We start from the raw sequence: 25,558 nt of genomic DNA, 5'->3' as shown, positions 1-25,558 counted from the left end.
AATATTTGAGAGGGCTGGTTTCATCACCTGCCTTCTCAATGATTAATTTAGTTGGTATGGCTGGCAAGGCAGGTGGCTACATTCTCTCTCACCGTGTTGTGCATTCCTTGGGTAACCTTCCAATAAAGGCACACTGCACTATGTTCAAATGAATCTGCTCTAATCTATTCTGGCTTTCTTGACAGAACCATGATGCCAATCATCAAAATATATTTAAAGGTTATTAATCAACAATTCTGAAAGACCTGCTTCAGAAATTAGATAACCCCTTTCTCAGTTAAATGGACAAACTTTCCATGGGAATCATAAATTCTGCCATTTCACATATATGGGATACAAAAGCTCTTTCTCAAGAACACTGTACTCAAGGATTGTACCTAAAAGATTTCCTCAAAAAATCTACAGGTGTATATATATTCCACAACTTTCTATAAACATTTTAGATTTGGTGGGTTTTTTTTGACAAGGGGATGGGATGCTCTTTGATTTTACTTTTCTTCAATTTTTTATACAGTCCAGTTTATTAATTTTTTAATGGATTTTTTTTGACTTGAATAATATATGTATGTATTTTAATACAACAGGTTCGTATCAGTCATCAATTTTATATACATCAGTGTATACATGTCAATCCCAATTGCCCAATTCATCACACCACCACCACCACCCCGCGCCCCTTTCCCCCCATGGTGTCCATACGTTTGTTCTCTATTTCTCTACGTTTGTGTCTCAATTTCTGCCCTGCAAACCGGTTCATCTGTACCATTTTTCTAGGTTCCACATAATATGTGTTAATATACGATATTTGTTTTACTCTTTCTGACTTACTTCACTCTGTATGACAGTCTCTAGATCCAACCACGTCTCAACAAATGACTCAATTTCCTTCCTTTATATGGCTGAGTAGTATTCCACTGTACATATGTACCACATCTTCTTTATCCATTTGTCTGTCAACGGGCATTTAGCTTGCTTCCATGACCTTGCTATTGTAAAGAGTGCTGCAATGAACACTGGGGTGCATGTGCTTTTTCTTTTTCTTTTTTTTTGCAGTACACGGTCCTCTCACTGCTGTGGCCTCTCCCGTTGCAGAGCACAGGCTCCGGATGCACAGGCTCAGCGGCCATGGCTAACGGGCCCAGCCGCTCCGCGGCATGTGTGGTCTTCCCGGACCGGGGCACAAACCCATGTCCCATGCATCGGCAGGCAGACTCTCAACCACTGCACCACCAGGGAAGCCCCATGTGCCTTTTTGAATTATGGTTTTCTCTGGGTATATGCCCAGTAGTGGATTTGCTGGATCATATGGTAATGCTATTTTTAGATTTTTAAGGAACCTCCATACTGTTCTCCATAGTGACTGTATCAATTTAAATTCCCACCAACAGTGCAAGAGGGTTCCCTTTTTTCCACACCCTCTCCAGCATTAGTTGTTTGTAGATTTTCTGATGATACCCATTCTAACTGGTGTGAGGTGATACCTCACTGTAGTTTTGATTTGCATTTCTCTAATAATTAGTGATGTGGAGCAGCATTTCATGTGCTTCTTGGCCATCTGTATATCTTCTTTGGAGAAATGTATGTTTAGGACTTCTGCCCATTTTTGGATTGGTTTTTTTTTTTTTAATATTGAGCTGCATGAGCTGTTTATATATTTTGGAGATTAATCCTTTGTCTGTTGATTCATTTGCAAATATTTTCTCCCATTCTGAGGGTTGTCTTTTTGTCTTGTTTACGGTTTCCTTTGCTGTGCAAAAGCTTTTAAGTTTCATTAGGTCCCATTTGTTTATTTTTGTTTCCATTAATCTAGGAGGTGGATCAAAAAAGATCTTGCTGTGTTTTATGTCAAAGAGTGTTCTTCCTGTTTTCCTCTAAGAGTTTTACAGTGTCCGGTCTTACATTTAGGTCTCGAATCCATTTTGAGTGTACTTTTGTGTATGGTGTTAGGGAGTGTTCTAATTTTATTCTTTTAAACATAGCTGTCCAGTTTTCCCAACACCACTTAATGAAGAGACTGTCTTTTCTCCATTGTATATCCTTGCCTCCTGTGTCATAGATTAGTTGACCATAGGTGTGTGTGTGGGTTTATCTCTGGGCTTTCTATCTTGTTCCATTGATCTATGTTTCTGTTTCTGTGCCAGTACCATATTGTCTTGATTACTGTAGCTTTATAGTACAGTCTGAAGTCAGGGAGTCTGATTCCTCTAGCTCCGTTTTTTTCCCTCAAGACTGCTTTGGCTATTCGGGATCTTTTGTGTCTCCATACAAATTTTAAGATTATTTGTTCTAGTTCTGTAAAAAATGCCATTGGTAATTTGATAGGGATGGCATTGAATCTGTAGATTGCTTTGGGTAGTATAGTCATTTTCACAATATTGATTCTTCCAATCCAAGAACATGGTATATCTCTCCACCTGTTGGTATCATCTTTAATTTCTTTCATTAGTGTCTTATACTTTTCCGCATACAGGACTTTTATCTCCCTAGGTAGGTTTATTCCTAGGTATTTTATTCTTTTTGTTGCAATGGTAAACGGGAGTCTTTCTTTAATTTCTCTATCAGATTTTTCAACATTAGTGTATAGGAATGCAAGAGATTTCTATGCATTAATTTTGTATCCTGCAACTTTACCAAAATCATTGATTAGCTCTAGTAGTTTTCTATGTATAGTATCATGTCATCTGCAAACAGTGACAGTTTTACTTCTTCTTTTCCAATTTGTATTCCTTTTATTTCTGTTTCTTCTCTGATTGCTGTGGCTAGGACTTCCAAAACTATGTTGAATAACAGTGGTGATAGTGGACCTCCTTGTCTTCTTCCTGATCTTAGAGGAAATGCTTTCAGTTTTTCACCATTGAGAGTGATGTTTGCTGTGGGTTTGTCGCATATGGCCTTTATTATGTTGAGGTAGGTTTCCTCTAGGCCCACTTTCTGGAGAGTTTTTATCATAAATGGGTGTTGAATTTGTCAAAAGCATTTTCTGCATCTGTTGAGATGATCATATGGTTTTTCTCCTTCAGTTTGTTAATATGGTGCATCACATTGATTGATTTGCGTATACTGAAGAATCCTTGCATTCCTGGGATAAATCCCACTTGGTCATGGTGTATGATCCTTTTAATGTGTTGTTGGATTCTGTTTGCTAGTATTTTGTTGAGGATTTTTGCATCTATATTCATCAGTGCTATTGGTCTGTAATTTTCTTTTTTTGTAGTATTTTGTCTGGTTTTAGTATCAGTGTGATGGTGACCTCATAGAATGAGTTTGGGACTGTTCCTTCCTTTGCAATTTTCTGGAAGAGTTTGAGAAGGATGGGTGTTAGCTCTTCTCTAAATGTTTGATAGAATTTGCCTGTGAAGCCATCTGGTCCTGGACTTTTGTTTGTTGGAAGATTTTTTATCACAGTTTCAATTTCATTGCTTGTGATTTGTCTGCTCATATTTTCTATTTCTTCCTTGTTCAGTCTTGGAAGGTTATCCCTTTGTAAGAATTTGTCCATTTCTTCCAGGTTGTCCATTGTATTGGCATAGAGCTGCTTGTAGTAGTCTCTTAGGATGCTTTGTATTTCTGCGCTGTCTGTTGTAACTTCTCCTACTTCATTTCTAATTTTATTGATTTGAGTTCTCTCTATCTTTTTCTTGCTGAGTCTGGCTAATGTTTTATCAATTTTGTTTATCTTCTCAAAGAACCAGCTTTTAGTTTTAGTGATCTTTGCTATTCTTTTCTTTGTTTCTATTTCATTTATTTCTTCTCTGATCTTTACGATTTCTTTCCTTCTGCTAACTTTGGGTTTTGTTTGTTCTTCTTTCTCTGGTTCCTTTAGGTGTGAGGTTAGATTGCTTATTCCAGATTCTTCTTGTTTTTGAGGTAGGCTTGAATAGCTATAAATTTCCCTCTTAGAACTGCTTTTGCTGCATCCCATAGGTTTTGGATCATCGTGTTTTCATTGCCATTTGTCTCTATGTATTTTTTGATTTCCTCTTTGATTATTCAGTGATCTCTTGGTTATTTAGTAATGTATTTGTGTTTGTGTTTTTTAAGTTTTTTTCCCTGTAATTCATTTCTAATCTCATAGCGTTGTGGTCAGAAAGATGCTTGATATGATTTCAATTTTCTTAAATTTACTGAGGTTTGATTTGTGACCCAAGATGTGATCCTGGAGAATGTTCTGTGTGTACTTAAGAAGAAAGTGTGACCCGTTGTTTTTGGATGGAATGTCTTATAAATAAGAATTAAATCTATCTGGTCCATTGTGTCATTTAACGCTTCTGTTTCCTTATTTATTTTCATTTTGGGTGATCTGTCCTTGGTGTTAGTGAGGTGTTCAAATTCCCCACTATTATTGTGTTACTGTCGATTTCCTTTTTTATAGCTGTTAGCAGTTGCCTTATGTATTGAGGTGCTCCTATGTTGGGTGCATATATATTTATAAGTGTTATATCTTCTTCTTGGATTGATCCCTTGATCATTATGTAGTGTCCTTCCTTGTCTCTTGTAACATTCTTTATTTTAAAGTCTATTTTATCTGATATGAGTATTGCTACTCCAGCTTTCTTTTGATTTCCATTTGCTTGGAATATCTTTTACCATCCCCTCACTTTCAGTCTGAATGTGTCCCTAGGTCTGAAGTGGGTCTCTCGTAGACAGCATATATATGCATCTTGTTCTTGTAACCATTCAGCAAGCCTATGTCTTTTGGTTGGAGCATTTAATCCATTCATGTTTAGGGTAATTATCAATATGTGTGCTTCTATTACCATTTTCTTAATTGTTTGGGGTTTGTTTTTGTAGGTCCTTTCCTTCTCTTGTGTTTCCCACTTAGAGAAGTTCCTTTAGCATTTGTTGTAGAGCTGGTTTGGTGGTGCTAAATTCTCTTAGCTTTTGCTTGTCTGTAAAATTTTTGATTTCTCCATCGAATCTGAATGAGATCCTTGCCAGTTAGAATAATCTTGGTTGTAGGTTCTTCCCTTTCATCACTTTAAGTATATCATGCCACTCCCTTCCGGCTTGTAGAGTTTCTGCTGAGAAATCAGCTGTTAACCTTCTGGGAATTCCCTTGCATGTTATTTGTTGTTTTTCCCTTGCTGCTTTTAATATTTTTTCTTTGTCTTTAATTTTTGCCAATTTGATTACTATGTGTCTTGGCATGTTTCTCCTTGGGTTTATCCTGTATGGGACTCTCTGCACTTCCTGGACTTGGGTGGCTCTATTTCCTTTCCCATGTTAGAGAAGTTTTCAACTAAAATCTCTTCAAATATTTTCTGTGGTCCTTTCTCTCTCTCTTCTCCTTCTGGGACCCCTATAATGCAAATGTTGGTGTGTTTAATGTTGTCCCAGAGGTCTCTTAGGCTGTCTTCATTTCTTTTCATTCTTTTTTCTTTATTCTGTTCCACAGCAGTGAATGCCACCATTCTGTCTTCCAGGTCACTTATCCATTCTTCTGCCTCAGTTACTCTGCTATTGATTCCTTCTAGTGTAGTTTTCATTTCAGTTATTGTATTGTTCATCTCTGTTCGTTTGTTCTTTAATTCTTCCAGGTCTTTGTTAAACATTTCTTGCATCTTCTCGATCTTTGCCTCCTTTCTTTTTCCGAGGTCCTGGATCATCTTCACTATCATTATTCTGAATTCTTTTTCTGGAAGGTTGCCTATCTCCACTTCATTTAGGTATTTTTCTGGGGTTTTATCTTGTTCCTTCGTCTGGTACATAGCCCTCTGCCTTTTCATCTTGTGTATGTTTCTGTGAATGTGGTTTTTGTTCCACAGGCTGCAGGATTGTAGTTCTTCTTGCTTCTGCTTACATTTGTTTTTAATTTTGTCATATGTGGATTAGTGTGATTTATTGCTGTATCAGAGAAAAATGACAATAATAATTTTTGAAAAGATAGGATTTTGTATTCTTGTATCTGACTTTGTCTTATTTTTAGATCTGTTGGTAAGTTCATGTTTTTAAAGACTCTTCTCTCTAAGCCTATGAGGCTGATACTTAATCTTATTATTATTTTTTAAATGAAAGTACCTTTAAAAAACATAAATTTATTTATTTATTTTTGGCTGCTTTTGGTCTTTGTTGTGGTGCATGGGCTTCTCATTGTGGTGGCGTGTCTTGTTGCAGAGCACGGGCTCTAGGTGCGTGGGCTTCAGTAGTTGTTGCTCACGGGCTCTAGAGTGCAGGCTCAGTAGTTGTGGCACATGTGCTTAGTTGCTCCACGGCATGTGGGATCTTCCCGGATCAGAGCTTGAACCCATGTGCCCTGCATTAGCAATCGGATTATTAACCACTGCCACACCAGGGAAGTCCTGAAACAGCCATTGTTAATACAGTTGGGTACATACAAAAATAGTTTTCCCATGGAAGCAACTTAAATGTCCACTGACAGATGAATGGATAAAGAAGATGTGGAATACACACACACACACACACACACACACACACACACACACACACAGTGGAATACTACTCAGCCATAAAATAAGGAAATAATGTCATTTGCAGCAACATGGATGGACCGAGAGGTTATCACACTAAGTGAAGTAAGTCAGACAGAAAGACAAATACCATATGATATCCCTTATGTGTGGAATCTAAAATATGATACAAATGAACTTATTTACAAAACAGAAACAGACTCACAGATGTAGCAAACAAACTTATGGTTACAAAGGGGAAAGGGGGTGTGGGGAAGGGATATATCAGGAGTCTGGTATTAGCTGATACAAAGTACTATGTATAAAATCTATAAATAACAAGGTCCTACTGCGTAGCACAGGGAACTACATTAAATATCCTGTAATAAGCCATAATGGAAAAGAATATGTATACATATATATTATATACATAATCTGAAAAAAATATATGTGTATATATATAACTAAGAATATATGTGTGTGTGTATGTCTATGTGTATATATCTATCTATATCTGAATCAGTTTGCTGTACACCAGAAAGTAACACAACATTGTAAATCAACTACAGTTCAATAAAAATGTAGTCTGCCAATCTTGAGGAGGTTTGAATGGTATATTTTTTCTCTTCATGACAACTTTATTACTCTTAAAATATATCCAATACACTAATGTGAAATTGAGAATTTGAGTTCTTCAACCCCCCCACCGCATTGTTTATCAGCCTTGCACACTGGAGGATGCATACTGGACAGGCCAAAGAAGGTGCAGCCTCCTCTACAGTTGAGGAACTTCATCCTTACAGTTTCCTAGGCCAAAAACCTTGGAATCACCCTTGACTTCACCTTTACCTCTAATCACTTAGAAAGTCCTACTGTCCCTAGAGTCAACATACTATATTTCATCGATTTTGAGAGCAACAACCTTTCACGTTTTTACATATATAAACTCAGAATGTGCCTCACAATAAATAGCGTTTATATTCTCTCTCGCAGAGGTAGTAATCCTGTCATCGTTTTCTTTGCCTGCAGAGGTGCCAACCTCCAAACAGGCAATACATCAAACTTGCAAAATGGGTGTCAGCAGCTTGGGAGAAGATGCCAAGACAATAGTTCAACACAGTATTTAATCTCTTGAAATCCAATGGCTGTGGCACTTGTAGGGAGAGGAGGAATCAGAGGCATGTAACATTGTTTTTTATATATATGTGTATAACTGAGTCACTTTGCTGTACAGCAGAGATTGGCACAACATTGTAAATCAACTATGCTTCAATAAAAAAAGAAAAGAAGTGCTTAACAACGTTCCCAAAGTGGGAGCCCAAAGGAGGCTACACCTACATAATTGCAAACCTGAATCAAGAACCCAATATCAAGACTTCTGCTTCCTGTCAAGATGAAGGGACGGGGCCTAGGCTTAATCTCCTACCCGAAACAATCAAAAAGTCAGAAAAAATTATATGAAAGGTGGGCTTTTAAGATGATAGATATAAAGCAAAGAAGGACAGTGATTCCTGAGATTCAGGAAACATGAGATGAACCCTAATATTGCCTCAGTCTTCTGCCTTGAAAGACCTCCTAGGCCATCCATGAAAGTGGGAACTTGGATAGAGCCCAGCGGATGGCCTGAGTTGAGGAGACAAAGGTAAGGGTCCAGAGATCAGAGTGACTAGAGTTTGAAGGACAGGTTATTCTCTGTGTCCAGAGAGGACAGAAGGACACAGAGACAACTCTGGAGATTTAAGAGTATTCCCTTTAGGTGTTTAGCAGCACCAACATACTCATCAGTACATGTATGTGAAAAACCAATATGAGGTCAGGAAAAGAACCACACAGACAAGGTCACACAAAATAGAACCCACACATATAGGACTGAGAATAGTATTTTATCCAGCAGCTAGGCTGGAAAATTTAATAATTCATGGGACACTGAGTACTTAGAAGGGTCTTGTCTCAGCAGCAGGGCACATTTATCACTAATCCAAACATGGCTTAGTCCACTCCTTCTTCTGATCTCCCTGTGCTATGTGGCTGCTTCCCACTAGCTATTTATTTTACAATTGGTAGTGTATATATGTCCATGCCACTCTCTCACTTCATCCCAGCTTACCCTTCCGCCTCCCCCTGTCCTCCAGTCCATTCTCTGCATCTGTACCTTTATTCCTGTCCTGCCCCTAGGTTCTTCAGAACCTTTTTTTTTTTTTTTTTTAAGATTCCATATATATGTGTTAGCATACAGTATTTGTTTTTCTCTTTCTGACTTACTTCACTCTGTATGACAGACTCTAGGTCCATCCACCTCACTACAAATAACTCAATTTCGTTTCTTTTCATGGCTGAGTAATATTCCATTGCATAAATGTGCCACATCTTTATCCATTCATCTGTCGATGGACACTTAGGTTGCTTCCATGTCCTGGCTATTGTAAATAGAGCTGCAATGAACATTGTGGTACATGACTCTTTTTGAATTATGGTTTTCTCAGGGTATATGCCCAGTAGTGGGATTGCTGGGTCATATGGTAGCTCTATTTGTAGTTTTTTAAGGAACCTCCATACTCTTCTCCATAGTGCATCAATTTACATTCCCACCAACAGTGCCAGAGAGTTCCCTTTTCTCCACACCCTCTCCAGAATTTATTGTGTGTAGATTTTTTGATGATGGCCATTCTGACTGGTGTGAGGTGATACCTCATTGCAGTTTTGATTTGCATTTCTCTAATGATTAGTGATGTTGAGCATTCTTTCATGTGTTTGTTGGCAATCTGTATATCTTCTTTGGAGAAATGTCTATTTCAGTCTTCTGCCCATTTTTGGATTCGGTTGTTTGTTTTTTTGTTATTGAGCTGCATGAGCTGCTTGTATATTTTGGAGGCTAATCCTTTGTCAGTTGCTTTGTTTGCAAAGATTTTCTCCCATTCTGAGGGCTGTCTTTTCATCTTGTTGATGGTTTCCTTTGCTGTGCAAAAGCTTTTAAGTTTCACTAGATCTCATTTGTTTATTTTTGTTTTTATTTCCATTTCTCTAGGAGGTGGATCAAAAAGGATCTTGCTGTGATTTATGTCATAGAGTGTTCTGCCTGTGTTTTCCTCTAACAGTTTTATAGTGTCTGGCCTTACATTTAGGTCTTTAATCCATTTTGAGTTTATTTTTGTTATGGTGTTAGGGAGTGTTCTAATTTCATTCTTTTACATATAGATGTCCAGTTTTCCCAGCACCACTTACTGGGCATATACCCTGAGAAAGCCATAATTAAAAAAGAGTCATGCACCACAATGTTCATTGCAGCTCTATTTACAATAGCCAGGACATGGAAGCAACCTAAGTGTCCCTTGACAGATGAATGGATAAAGAAGATGTGGCACATATATATAATAGAATATTACTCAGCCATAAAAGACACCAAATTGAGTTATTTGTAGTGAGGTGGATGGACCTAGAGTCTGTCATACAGAGTGAAGTAAGTCAGAAAGAGAGAAACAAATACCGTATGCTAACACATATATATGGAATCTAAAAAAAAAAAAGGTTCTGAAGAACCTAGGGGCAGGACAGGAATAAAGATGCAGATGCAGAGAATGGACTTGAGGACAGGGGGAGGGGGAAGGGTAAGCTGGGATGAAGTGAGAGAGTGGCATGGACATATATACACTACCAAATGTAAAATAGATAGCTAGTGGGAAGCAGTCCCATAGCATTGGGAGATCAGTTCGGTGCTTTGTGTCTACTTAGAGGGGTGGGATAGGCAGAATGGGAGGGACATGCAAGAGGGAGGAGATATGGGGATATATGTATACATATAGCTGATTCACTTTGTTATAAAGCAGAAACTAACACACTATTGTAAAGCAATTATACTCCAATAACAATGTTAAAAAAATAAAAACTAAAGTAGATCTTTTAATAACTACCAAGTAAAATCCCTGAGTGATTAGAAGGCATTGTGTCATCATTTCTTAATTTCAGTGGAGGCTTTTTTTCTTATTGGTGCATAAAATAATGTCACATCTTTCAATCAATGATGTCTTGGACTCAAAGAAATGCATTATACACAGAATGGGATACACTACCATGGTCCAAATCTTCCTCATTCTTGGTCTGGCTTCTTGACTGCTTTTCTTATTTCCACAGTTAGACTCACGATAGTCTATTCTCAACAGAGCATATAGAGTGATACTCTTAAAAAATGAATCAAATGAAGTCATTCCTCTGCTGTGACTTCTCACCTCATTCAGACTAACAGCCAAAATCCTTACAAAATCGTACAGTATCTGTGCCATTCTTCACCCCACCTCACAGTCTTCTGACCTTCATCACTTCTTCTAGTCTTCTTTAAACTCACTTTACTTCAGTCACTTTAAGAAAAATGTCAAGCATGCATCTACCTCAGGACCTTTGCACTTGCTTATCTCTGCCTGGAATTTTCTTTCCCCTATCTTGTGCATGGTACCCTACCTGTATCTCCCTCAGATCCTTGCTCAAATGCCATCTTATCAGTGAGTCTTTTCTTTGTAACCTATTTAAAATTGCAATCCCCTCCAACACCTTTGGCTGGCAGCTCATCTCTATCTCTGGTTCTTTTCCCTCCCTTTCCTTTTTCCCACGATTCCTACCACCCCATGACACATATATACCTTGTTTACTTGTTTCGTCCTTTTGTCTGTCCCTAACACCAGTATGAAAGTCCCATAAGCAAAATGGATTTTTGTCTGTTTTGCTCTTTCCTGTGTTTCCAGCACCTAAAACAGTTCCTCAGCACATAGCAGGTACCCAAGAAGTATTTGTTGTTGAACAAATGAACGAGTGGCTTGTGACTATAGCCTGAGGTCAGGTGCAAGGTGGAAATTTCTTTAGAGTTTTGGGCTTTCTTTAAAAACATTCATATGTTATGTGTTTTATTATCAACAGCCTTTACCTCAAAATCTTTGAGCCAGAATGATAAACCTGGAATACGTTTACCCATAGCCATTATAAATCAGCACAAGCACAGTCTGAGAAGGAAAGCTAGGTATCAGAAGCTTCACTTTATCTTGATATAAATTAGTTTAGCCCTTGACACTCAAGGAAGAGAGAGGGAGAGCTTTTGGATACCCAGGCATTTTCAAAACACGCAGCTACATTTGAGAAGTTTGCAAAGCTGGAGACATCAGATTGATACCATATAGGCTGACTCTGGGTCTAAGTATATTCTGAGTATACCTGGAGAATACATAATATGGTACAAGCCAATAACATGTGTGAGAAAATGAGCCTTTCATTTAAAAAATCAAAAGTAAGTCAATGTAAGCTAAATCTGATTCTTTTCTTCATCATCTTGGGGAAGTAGAACAAAGTGACCAGGAGAAATGGAAAGGCTGAACGCTCTCAGTGGACAGTCTTTTCCTTCAAAAGGGGGCAGGAGTGCCTAGGTCCAGCTCTATTTCTGTTTTCTGCATTTGTATTAGGCAATAATAATATCTTTTAATACAAAGATGGCTTCTTTTTTATTCACCAGCAAATGGCACCCATTTGCTATGTCTCTCCTACTTCTCCTTTTCCTCGGGCACTTTCCACCACAGTCTTTCTCCACTCTCCTATTTTTTCTTTGTTCCCACGAGGCTTGATAACATAAGGGAAAAACTTGAACGTAAGTTCAGAAGAAAATGAGTTCAATGTGGGGAGTATGAATATAAGGACTTTGCAAAGCGCATGTGGCTGGCTTCTAGTGCTTTTTGGCGGAGAGCAGGGGAGAGAGCTGGCAGAACTCCTCCAGGCCTGCACGGGTGGAAAGCTGCTCACCTGGCTCATACACTGGGCCCCGCAGAGCAGCCTAATCTTTCCTGCCTGTGGGTCACCTCACAGTCTGTAAATGCAGGGTGGAAGGTTCTTCTGGGGGTGGAGAAAACATAAGTGAGGCATCCTGTTCAGCATCTGCTATAGATTGTGGTGAGATGCGTGCATATGCTGGGCTTTACTGATATAAATCATTTTGTCATGAGGCATCGTCAGTGCTAAGGTAAATGAATCAATCGCCTTGTGTCATTACGGATCATCATCGGGTTGTGTATTACGTAATCTACCCACTGTTGGTTTGAATAGAGCACTTTTCATTGAGGTATCTATCTACAGACCTAGAGACTGACTTATGGCTCTCAGTTTGCTTTAGTTTCTTCTTTCAGAGCTTCTTCGCCTTTGTTCCAGTGATTCAGGCCCCAAAGGATCCAGATCACCCTTTAAACAGGAGGGTAAGAGGAATATCTATCTGAGCAGAGTGTTTGGGCTTTTCTATGAGGACAGCAAGGCAGGGGACGTGAGAGGGAATAAACGAAGGAATCTCACCATGAAAACACGCCCCAACGAGCTGCCATACAGCAGTCACTGCACGAATGCCAGTCATCTCTTTTTGTGCCTAACAGAAGTCCCTAGATTCCTAGATAATGAACACTGACTCAATTATGTGGCACAAATGATTAGAATGACCTCGACTCTTCAGTATTCCTTAAAGAGCTCTATAAAAGTGACCTTTCATTTTTACTTTTTTAAATAAATATTATAGGGCTTTAATAGATTCTACACTGAAAAAAAATCACATAGTGACCTTTTAAATGTAACTTTTTTTTCCCCAAATATCCTGCCATGACTTCAGAGATTTACAGAAGAATTATGCCTCTATCCTCCTCTAGTTTTCATCTTCTAAATTGTTTAATTTTTCATCTAATAGGGAAAGCTACCAATGCATAACCACAGGAAAAAAAAAAAAATCTCACCTGAATGTACTACATCAATGTCTAACTTATCTCACCCTTCATCATTCTCTCTGCTCGTGTTTTTTTTTTTTCGCTTTTCTTCAGAATAACATTTTTTACTGCCTGCAGGCGTGGTAGAATGGGGAGAGTTCCCTACGCTAGCAGCTCCGATGTTTCACGTGTTTACATGTTCCTAGTCTTTCTTCCTGCCTCCTCTTCTTCCCCAGAGCTTCATCCATTTGGCGAGCTGCCTTTTCCTGACTACTCAGAATGTTCTCCAGCAAACAGTGCCTTTTCTTCTTGACCTACAAGTCCATTTAAAGCCATAAATCCCCCATATGTCGAGTGTTTTCCTCCAGCTAGTCAACAAGTAAAGAGGACAATACCACAGTCAATAAAGACATTCATTCTCATTTCCCAAGCCAGGGTAGACATGTTCAAAGAGGTCCTCATTAAGGACCTATTGGAGCATTCTGGATAAAGGCAAAATTGAGATATTATGCCAAACAAGGTCAAATTATTCTAAAAAAATGCACGGCCTTGACTACGAGGGTTGTTTTATTTCTATCTGCATTTGCTGCAGTGCCTAGAACAGTGATTGTCACAGAGAAGCGTGGATGGTAAAATGGTCTGGATTCCCGGGTGACTCTGTTGTTGGGTCAGGTATCCTGAGAACATATACCACCTACCCTAGCAGAACCCAGCTGGGTAGATATTTGAAGTACCTTGCCTAATCCATGTAACTGCTTTACAAATATCCCGCCACGGAAACAGTCCGCGGGGTTTGGGACAGTCCAGAGGAACAAATAAGTGCTTAAGCTCTGGAATCAGACTCTGGGCTGACATCTTGGGTCTGACATAGTTGTATAACTCTGAGCAAGCCACATAATCTGTCTAAGCCTCAGTTATCTCACTCATAACATGGGGATAAACAGTACCTTGCTATAAGGTTGTTCTAAGGATTAAACGAGATGATCACGTAAAGTTCCCGGCATGTACACGTATAGCAGGCACACATTTATTCAGCTACTATAGAGAGATGAGGGCACAACAGTCAATACATGGCTTCACGTAATCACTGCCCAATATTAATTCTGGAGAAACCTGTGATCAGCACCGACCAAAGGTCACCTTGTAAACGAAGACCACGTGGTTTCACCGTGGTAGGAGAGCATTCGTTCTCATCTTCCCTCTCTCTGCTATTCCACCAGACTATGTATCAGTTAGGGGTCGGGACGCAGTTCGTCCTCACACTGGGCAGCAAAGCTCATGCTTGCACAGAGAGTGTATCTAGATCCAAGTCTAGTTCTCTCCTAACGTGCCTCAAAAGCAAAGGTTTCTTCCTTGGGGTTGCAGCAGGTGACCTGACTTGTCTCACCCAAACGAATCCACAAAACAGGAACATAAATCTCTTCCCACAGTATTTTCAGATTTGCCTTCATTTTGATAGAGGTGTTATTCCCTAGTTGCAAGCCAGGGAGAAGGCCCAGAAATTGCCCCATCTCTGGAGTGTCTTACGTTTGGTTGCAGAGAGCTGGGATTTATACTGCCCTCGGACCAGCCTGCAGGTGGACCCATCTCCGTTGCAGACGCCACAGTTATCTTCCTTGATGGTGCTTCCCAGCTGGTGATCGCAGCCAACGATCTAAGAAGAAAGAGAGATGTGTAATTCAACCAGGTGCCTACTGATATGGGGGGATCCATGGTGAGCTCCATCAGCACCAAATCATCCTCCTATCATCCTTCAGAAGGCTAAGACATGCTTTCCATGACAGGGACTGAATTAAGCTGGAATTTGAATCAGGCTAAGAAGGAAAAAATGTAGCGTGGATAAAGACATTTTCATAGTCCAAATATACGGAAATATACAAAGAGAAAGAAAGATGGGAGGGAGGGGGGAAGGAGGAGAAGGTGAGGGAGGGAGGAAGATCCTGAACTATTAACATAATGGAACCTTAATTCAAAAATAATTCCCAATGTCAATAATTATGCTTCACCCAAATCACAAAAAATACAAGTGTGAGATAACTGTAGCAGGAAAAGTTTTATGAATAATCTCTATGTTCTATATGTTCCTTAGAATGTAAGATGCATAAGGGTGGGGTTTTGTATTTTGGATTCATTGATGTATTCCAAGCAACTAGAACAGTGCTTGGAAAATGGTAGGACTTCAACAAATATTTGCTGGGACTTCCCTGGTGGTCCAATGGTTAAGACTCTGTGCTTCCCCTGCAGGGGGCATGGGTTGCATCCCTGGTCCAGGAAATAAGATCCCACATGCCATGCAGCACAGCCCAATTAGCCAACAGACAAAAACAAGGTTAGCGTGCATGTGTGTGGTGGAAGAGAGGATTGACACAGAGGGCAGCAGAGATAGCCAACAGTGAGTGCCTGCTACTGACTGGCCCTGTCCTGTACCAGGCACAAGACACACATCTCATTCATTCTCAAGACAATCATGGAGGTCACGAAGCTTGCCAAGGGCACTTAGCTAATAAGTAGCCGAGTTCTAAATACATCTAACAAAACATTTGTGCTTCATCCAAATCGGGCTTAACAAAATCACAAGCCTTCATCAATTATGTGGGCAAACTCATTTGTATTCCTAATCTTTTCTTTCCAACGTTCAAGTTAAAAAAAAATGCAAATCCAAACTAAATCAGGTTGTACCTCTATAGTTCTAGTGAAATCTAATATCAAAAGACTTATTCTACTCTCAAACTACTTCAACTACTGTCTTTGACAAAATAAAATGAGACGTGTAGTGACATTTGAAGGGGCTTATCTTCACAATGTCCCCACAATCCATCCTGTCTTTCAAAAGGTTGTTAACATGAACTCTCTCTGAGGCTGGATTTTCATTTTTTGCAACCTTCAACTAATAATTGCAAACACATGTTTAGGCAAAAGTATGAAAAATACAACTGTTTACTATTGTGTTATGTATGTGCTATATTTTAAAAATGTGGTAACATGTACCTCTCCCCTAAAAGCACACAGGCATCTTTAAAAATACGTAACAAAACAACAACTCTTTCAGCAGCTGTACTTGTTTTAAAATGTAAAGATGTCAGGAAAACACAGTGCCCAAATCTTAAGTGGAGAGTGAAGGGGGGTTGGTTCCACCTCTGGGCGTTCACTGTGGTCAAGCTGCAATCGGTCTCAATATGTTCAGAAGTTACAGTGAGGCCACTTCAGAATTCACGTCAGCTTTGTCCATGCAGAGCCCAGCATGTGCTGGCTTCTTTGATGTCCTTCTCTATAACTGCAGTGAAATTATTTTCAAAATTCTTATCTGTAGATGAACCCACACATGAGCTGAGCAACTCTGCATTCATTCTTATATTCCAAGCACAGTGTGAAATGCAGTGATTGAATCCAACCATGACTGAAGTCCTGTTATGAGCCAGGCACTCTTCTAGGAGCAATCCAGTGGTGAGTTCTAGTACATATGGGTCCACCCTCACGGGACTCAGAGTCTAGTGGTGGAGGCAGATATTACTCAAATCATCACACACATGCAGAATGATAATTAGATGAAAGCTATAAAACACAGATACGGGGTACTCTGAGAGCTTAAAGTATGGGTAGATCTGTTTAGAAGGGCCACAGAAGATTTTCCTGAAGAGGAGTCTTTTGAGCTGAATTCTGAATGAGGAGTCAGACTGAACTAGATGAAAGAGAGGTGTTGCCGTGAGGCTTACTGCATCTTTTAGTCATGCCTAGATATTAGCTAATTAGAAAGTATGCAAAAACCAAAGCTGGCAAAAAAAAAAAAAAAAAAATCAGACTGGATTTGCCAACAAAAGCAAAAATAAACAAGGGGGGTGGGCTACGTCAAACTAAAATCTTTATGTACAGCAAAGGAGACAAAGAAACAAAATGAAGAGACCACCGACTGAGTGGGAGGAAATACTTGTAAATCATATATTCGATAAGGGGTTACTATTCAAAATATATTGATATAAAGAACTCATACAACTCAAGAGAAAATAAACCAAACAACCCAATTAAAAAGTGGGCAGAGGACCTGAACAGACATTTTTCCAAAGAAGACATCCAGAGGCCAACAGACACATAAAAAGATGCTCAGCAACATTAATTATCAGGGAACTGCATATCAAAAGCACAATGAGATATCACCTCACACCTGTCAGAATGACTATTATCAAAAACATAACAAATAACAAGTGTTCATGAGGTTGTGGTGAAAAGGGAACCCTCCCACACTGTTGGTGGGAATGTAAATTGGTGCAGCCCCTATGGAAAACAGTATGGAGGTTCCTCAAAAAATTAAAAATAGAACTATCATATGAACCAGCAATTTCATTTCTGAGTATTTGTCCAAAAGAAACAAAATCACTATCTTGAAAGGATATCTGCACCCCTATTTTCACCACAGCATTACTTACAGTAGTCAAGACAGAGAAAAAATCTAAGTGTCAGTTGACAGATGAATGGATAATCTCTATCTATCTACCTACCTACCTACCTATCTGAAAAAGAAGAAAATCCTGCTATTTGCAACAATATGGACGGACCTTGAGGGCATTATGCCAAGTGAAATAAGTCAGACAAAGACAAATATCATACAACCTCGTGTATATGTGGTATCCAAAAACAAACAAACAACACATAGATACAGAGAACAGATTGGTGGTTGCCAGAAGTGGAGGTTGAGGGGGGTGAAATGGGTGAAAGTGGTCAAAAGGTACAAACTTCCAGGTACAAAATAAGTAAATCATGGTGATGTAATGTACAGCATGGTGACTATAATTAATAATACTGCATTGTACATTTGAAAGTTGCTAAGAAAGTCAATCTTAAAATTTCTCATCACAAGAAAAAAAGATCTGTAACTATGAGTGGTGACGGATATTAACTTGACTTATTGTGGTGATCATTTTACAATATATACAAATATAAAATCATTATTTTGTACACCTAAAACTAATACAATGTCAATTTTATCTCAATAAAAAGATATCAGAAGACTAAAGCATCTGATTGCCTTAGTAGGGTTGAATCCTTTGAGAAAATATGGCAATCTTAACTTAGGCAGTATTCAAAGAATCATTGACTCTACTGTTCTTGTTTGGTGTTGAAGAGAGATGACCTTAATCTTATGAGATACTCAGCTGTGTGGAAGGGCAGTGGGCATGGGAACTCATACTCTCAGGTATCTCAAACCTGAGTAGGTTTACTCCTAAAATTAAAGAAAGTTCAAGTTTTTCAAAGGATTTAACTTTCTCTGGAAAAATTTTAATGGACTCTGATATCGCTAAAGGAGCCAGAAAGGAGATAATCATGAAAATCTCTCTCTAATCCTAAAGATTTCCTTTGGTTCCAAAGCCATTTTAAGAAAAGAATAATCCAGCTTCATAGATCCAAAGTAACAGTCATATTAGGAATAGCTAAGTAGAAGGTGACATACTTTAGGGCTAACTTGGCCAGACCACCAACTTAGTGTTCCCAGTGTGGGTTTATGGACCCTAGGATATGAACCAAGTCAGTTTTAACTGGGCTTTGTTTAACTTCAGAATTGAAAAGACAAACATCTCCCTGACACAACAGATATTTTTTCTTTCTGTATCAATTCCCTTTTAAAATGCCAAAATATTTTAACTCAATTATTTTTAAGATGTGGAATATTTTATCATCAGATAAAATGTTCTTATTTTGGTCCAAGTGGAAAATTATTTGCAGTTATATCAGGAAAATCATTGTGGACATGTCTCAACCTGTTGAACTTGAAAAACTATTCATTAAAAATCAGTTAAACTATCACTTAAAGAGTTATCATTAACAATAGAGAAAAAATAAAAAGAAATACAGAAATGGCTTAGTTGGCAGGTGCAATGCCAGACTCCTCTGTGCCTTTACACATGATATTATTTCTGCCTGGAGTGCTCTTTCCCAATTCTTTATTTGGCAAACTCCTATTCATCCTTCAAATTCCAAATTAAGTGTCTCCTCAAAAAAGCCTTTTTCAGATTCCAGAATTATGTACTTTAATGGTCAATACTTCCTCAGCCTTTTGTTCATAATTCCATGTAGCAGAGAGTACTAATTGTCACCTAAAACCCATCTATCCTATTTTTCTCAGTAACAGAACTCCAGTTTTATTTAGTATTCTCATTGGCTATGTCACCAAGTTGTAATTAGTGAAATAAAAGTGGGAGAGTTATGTGGGACTTCTGGGAAGGCTGCTTACAAGAAGCTGACTTAGTTGGGGAGGGTCCCTTTTGCCTGCCAGCCTTCTGTTGGCTCCAGTGGCTTTCTTAAAAAATGAGATAGTCTTGAGAATGGAAGGATGGCTGAGCAGAGAGAGAGAAAGAGCCTGGTTCTGGAACCCCACTTGGACTGGTTACATCTTGACTCTTTTTTGGTTTTTTTTTTTTTTTTTTTGGTGAGAGAGTAACTCCTTTATGTGCTTAAGCCAATATTATTTTGGGGTTTCTTTTATATATAATCAATTCAAACAGCTGTATAATTTATACTGAGTTTAATCTATTAACATGTCTGTCTCCACAGCAGATCATGGGCTATTTGAGAGTCCCTGTTTTATTACTTTCTATTTTGCTGGTTAGCACAACATTTGGCATTTGTGATGCACAATGAATGTTGGTGAATCACTGAAACACACAGCACCAAACATAATGGTTTGCTAATAATTGCAGTGTAGGTTACAGATAGGCAACCTTAGACTGCCGTCACTGATGACATACACGTGTACAAAAATGTGTATATATGTGTGTATGTGTGTTTGCATGTATCTGTGTACACAGAGAAACAGATGTACTATAAATGACAACTAGAAGCCAAACCTAAACCTCTGTCCCGGTACATGAACAAGAATTACTATAAAGGGCTAGTATTTTTAAGACACCCATGTGCACCTGTGCTCATTATTCTAATGGATTTTTGTTTTTTAATTTATTTTTGCCTGTGTTGGGTCTTCGTTGCTGTGTGAGGGCTTTCTCTAGTTGCGGCGAGCAGGGGCCACTCTTCATCTAGGTGCGTGGGCCTCTCACTATCGTGGCCTCTCTTGTTGTGGAGCATAGGCTCCAGACGCGCAGGCTCAGTAGTTGCGGCTCACGGGCCTAGTTGCTCCGTGGCATGTGGGATCTTCCCAGACCAGGGCTCGAACCCGTGTACCCTGCATTGGCAGGCAGATTCTCAACCACTGCACCACCAGGGAAGCCCACCTATGCTCATTATTAATGAAATGTTATGGAAGGCAATTGTCAGGTCACTGAGTTCCCAGAACCACGCCGTTCCGGACAAAACTTTAAAGCAAGATAATGACCACTCATAACCTTGTCCACTGCATGGAATTTTTTGTAAAGGGTGGAAAACTAACTGAGTATTTTGGCCTAATGCAGCTTATTAATATTCTGCTACTAGGTGTCAGCTTGGTGGTCTAACTTCTTCCCCATCCAAAATGACTGCACAGTTTTTTTAAAAAAAAGAGACAAACTTTTTGCCCCAGGTGATATAAAAAGTGAGAAGCTCCAAGATGTTTTTCTTGTTTAGACATCATCGTCAACTTTTGCTTTTGTGTCTTGAATGTATGCTTTTTGTATACACAGACGTATACATGCATACAGACAGGCAGTTCTTTGTCTCTTGAGGGGAGCACACACACTTAACGCTGTTGATTTTTCTTCATTGCTTTTCAGGATTTACTAAAAAGGGGGAAGGGGAAACCCTCCCTCAACAAAAAACTAGAACTATAACATCCAGTCCAAGTTGGCTCACAGACTTTGAGCATGTCATGCAGATTTTAGGCATCAGGCCTACAGTATGTGCTGATAGGGGTTTCTTTCTTCACCTCACATAGTTGATAGCAAGTGAACAAGCAGAACACAAGACTGAAATTCTCTAGACACTGAAATATGTATAATAAAATGTCTGCACCAGGAGCCACAGGAGAAAGAAAGATCACTGGATGGATAATTTGGAGAATGTAAATAAACACAGTCCACAAGCAGATACCATGCCTCAGAATGACATGCTTAGATGGGTTCACGCTGGCCACGTTTCAAATGGTTTCCCGTAAGGACCTCAACTTCTAGCATCAAATACTGAGCCAGTGATGTCAAGCTTTTCTTGATCCAACACCATGAGGTAAGAAATTTTTAAATCCCTTTATTTTCAGCACTGGGCAAGACAAATACGGAAAACGAAACTGCAAATCTGATCACAGCTGCTCTTATTTATAATTATTTAATTCAGATAGAACTTCATGGGGGAAGACTGTGCTCTTACACACATTATAACTCATTTACTATCTACGTTAATAGGGAAACAGTAGAGCTCCAAACTTATCTTTAAAAGATTTAGACATTGATTGATTTGTTTATGCTTTACCTTCTTATAAAATGATTTATAGCATATACACATGATAAAACACAATAAAACTTTTAAAAAACAAAAGAGAAAATGGAGCAAAGAGGAAAAATAAGGGTCAAAAAGGTGAGTTACAGCCAGAAACGAGAATTATATAAATGCACATTGTTAAGTCCTATACATTTTCTAGATAGGGGTCACAGATCTGGACGTGAGCTTCCTAGAAAAGAGGAAAACGTAAGCAGTGACAAGGGTCACAGCATCTACTAGATCTTTTAGATAATGTGTAGGATAATGTGTTCCTTACGGTGGACACTCAATAAATATTTATGTAATGAATTAATGACAAACTGGTTCAGGAGAATCGTAATTACTCAAAGTACTGAAATCCTAGATATGTATCTTCTATGAGTTTTCTGAAAGACAATGCCATGCAACAACGTCTTAAGAACATCTGAGCAAATAAATCCAAGAAGTTTCAAAGAACTGGCTTTTCAATAACCACTGATGAATCCTAATGGTCAGGGAACATTTAGTAAAACCAAACCTTAAGAAACCAAAACAAATCATCCAGGTACAGAGCGTTGTGATGGTCTGACTTAATCTAAGGATAGACTTTCCAGCATTCAGAGCTGGGCTGGCACAAATATGGCACACGCGCAGCTATCTTTCCTACCAGGACCCACAGTGGACATTGCCACCCAGCTGTAGCACTATTTGCCACTGAGATTTTTTTTTTTTTTCCCCGTATGCGGGCCTCTCACTGTTGCGGCCTCTCCCGTTGCGGACCACAGGCTCCAGACACACAGGCCCAGCGGCCACGGCTCACGGGCCCAGCCGCTCCGCGGCATGCGGGATCCTCCCGGACCGGGGCACACACACGTGTCCCCTGCATCGGCAGGCGGACTCTCAACCACTGCGCCACCAGGGAAGCCCCGCCACTGAGATTTTATGTGGCCACAGAACCTCTACAATCTTGTGATCTAGAAGCCATATTCATTAGACTATGGCTGTCTTGCAGGGAGACTAAACTAATTTACTACTCCAGAGTCAGAGAAACGAACTGGCTATCTTCTAGACAATTCTCCACAAATATTTCTCTGAAGATGCATGTTTTCTGAAGATATGAATGATTTCAAGTACAGATTATAACACGAGGTTCAGGGAAGATAAACGACTTCCCCAAGGTCACATGGCTGGTAACTAACAAAACCAAACTTCCAACTTGGGATTCCTGACTATAAGTTGTAGTAGGATGCCTATGAACCATGGAAAGACACACGAGTCAATATTTAATATGGCAGTGGTGATAAGAAGGTTGAATAATGTTATCAAGATCACCACCTCCAGGGCCAGACTTACGCACAGGGGTGAATAGGTGGCTTCAAATGTAATGTGACTTGGAAGCATATTTAGGAAGTAAATGGGAAGGTACCACTTCTCATCTATACTTGTGCTCCACGTCTCTCCGATTCGAGAAAACAGGATCTCTGGTCATTCATAAAGATGCTAGTAGTGGCCCATGCGCTATGTTTAATATTTCCAAAAGCCTAATGAAAATATCTTTACCTGCCATAAAACCACATAAGGTCCTCCAAACCTCAATCAGCTCATTATACAAATAAACTAAATCCTGATCTTTATTGTACTTATTTTAAAATTGCACTCAGGTCTTTAAGGCCCAAAATGAGAAAACAAATTATTGCTTAATACATGCAGTGTTTTGAGTTGATGGAAACTTACAAAACACAAGGCCCATATGAAAAAAAATAAATAAAGGGCTCCTTTGTGTTAAAAAGTTGGGAACTTGGGCTTCCCTGGTGGCGCAGTGGTTGAGAGTCCGCCTGCCGATGCAGGGGACACGGGTTCGTGCCCTGGTCCGGGACGATCCCACATGCCGCGGAGCGGCTGGGCCCGTGAGCCATGGCCGCTGAGCCTGCGCGTCCGGAGCCTGTGCTCCACAACGGGAGAGGCCACAGCAGTGAGAGGTCCGCATACTGCAAAAAAAAAAAAAAAAAAAGTTGGGAACCGTTGCTGTGGTCCTTTGTTTGTTGTCCGAATGCCCTTGGGAGGAGTAACACATGAAGCTGTGGATTACGCTTAAATCAAACCAAATCCACTGAGCATAAGGCATTATGCTGGCTGTTATGGTGCTGCGGGGAGTATACATAAATAATAGGCATGGTCCCAATCTAGGGTGAATGGCTTTAATCAGATCATTTCCTCAGAACAGGAGAGAACAGAAAGGGAGTAAGATCAATAAGACTAAAGGTCATAGGGGTATGGAGGAGGAGAGAGACAGAAGGGAAAGCCTAGAGAAGGGAAAGAAAACTATATGCTTGCTAGACTTAGGTATAATATATATAGTCTCACTTAGTTCATTTTTTAAAAATTGAGATATAATTGACAGTAACATTATATTCATTTCGGATAACAATGATTTGTTATTTGTGTATATTGCAAAATGATCTCCCCAAGTCTAGTTAACATCATTTAATTCTTCTAGTAGCCCTGAAAATTAACTAACTTTATGTTTATTTTACAAAAATAAAACTGGACTCAAAGATTCAACAATTTGCCCAAGATCACATTAGTAGGAACTGGTGTTGCCACAGTTGAATCAATGAGTGATCCCTCTATTCTATGATGTGTGTTTCTCTTAGGGGTTAGAAGGGCAGTGGAGAGACAGGAAGAAGGAGAATGAAGATGTTTCTTTCAGCCATACCTTGTTGCCAAAAGGTAACAAGGGCATTTGAACAACAAACAATGGACTACACCAACAGTTCCCAACTTTTTAACACAAAGGGGTCCTTTATTATTATTTTTTTCATATGGGCCTACCTTAACCTACCGCTATAAGAACTAAGACTAAGCACAAGGCAAAAAGTACAATCTTTTGCATCCAGTAGCTTTGAAAGTATATCTTTAATGGGCAGGATTTCCTTTTCGAGGGAGCAACTGAATTGATTAAAAAAATTAGTTGCTTTTGTTCAGGAGCCAGACACACATGCCACGGGGAAATACTGGTAAATACACACAGGTTATTAGGCTAAACGGATGAGGTGTAGCTCTCCTACACTCTAATACACCACAATCTGGAAAAAGTTTATGTGAAGGCATTAACTCCTCCAGGCAAAGATTTTCGAAAGGGAAACTCCTCGTATGTGGCACTCTCCTCTGGGGTTTACCAATCACTGGTAGGACTTCTCAGTTTCCTTCTAGACTCATGAGAGTCCTTACAATGGCCCACAAGGTCCTGTATCAACATACAGATGGCCAATAGGTACATGAAAAGATGCTCATCATCACTAATTATTAGAGAAGTGCAAATCAAAACTGCAATGAGGTATCACCTCACACCAGTCAGAAAGGCCATCATTAAAAAGTCTACAAACAATTAATGCTGGAGAAGGTGTGGAGAAAAGGGAATTCTCTTACATGGTTGGTGAGAATGTAAATTGGTCCAGCCACTATGGGAAACAGTATGGAGGTTCCTCAAAAAACTGAAAATAGAGTTACCATAAAATCCAGCAGTCCCACTCCTGAGCATATACCCAGACAAAACCCTAATTCAAAAAGATACATGTACCCCACTGTTCATAGCAGCACTATTTACAATAGCCAGGACATGGAAACAATGTAAATGTCCATCGAGAGATGAATGGATAAAGAAGATGTGGTACATATATACAACGGAATATTACTCAGCCATAAAAAAGAATGCAATAATGCCATGTGCATGGATGGACCTAGAGATTATCATACTAAGCAAAGTAAGTCAGAAAAAGACAAATACCATATGATATCACTTATATGTGGAATATAAAATAGGACACAAATGAACCTATCTACAAAACAGAAACAGACTCACAGACATAGAGAACAGACTTGTGGTTGCCAAGGGGGAGGTTGAGTGTGGGAGGGAAGGATTGAGTGTTTGAGATTAGCTGATGCAGACTGGTATATACAGGATGGATAAACAACAAGGTCCTACTGTATAGCACAGGGAACTGTATTCAAAATCCTGTGATAAACCACAATGGAAAGGAATATGAAAAAGAATATATATATATATAT

General features: G+C 39.3%; 1 protein-coding gene across 2 annotated transcripts in view; it reads right to left on the bottom strand.

The window, feature by feature from the left end:
* ADAMTSL1 (ADAMTS like 1) overlaps positions 1-25,558 on the bottom strand; it is a 468,923-nt gene that overhangs the window by 304,271 nt on the left and 139,094 nt on the right. For both annotated transcript variants that reach the window (XM_082657540.1, XM_082657541.1), the window contains exon 5: positions 14,648-14,774. In XM_082657540.1, the coding sequence (XP_082513666.1) occupies positions 14,648-14,774 (127 nt within the window). The remainder of the gene's footprint in view (positions 1-14,647; positions 14,775-25,558) is intronic.

The sequence above is a fragment of the Grampus griseus genome (genome assembly GCF_964374135.1).
Source record: "Grampus griseus genome assembly, chromosome: 6".
NCBI lineage: Eukaryota > Metazoa > Chordata > Mammalia > Artiodactyla > Delphinidae > Grampus > Grampus griseus.
Note: the sequence above shows the minus strand (reverse complement) of the source record. Positions and strands in the feature narration are given on the sequence as shown.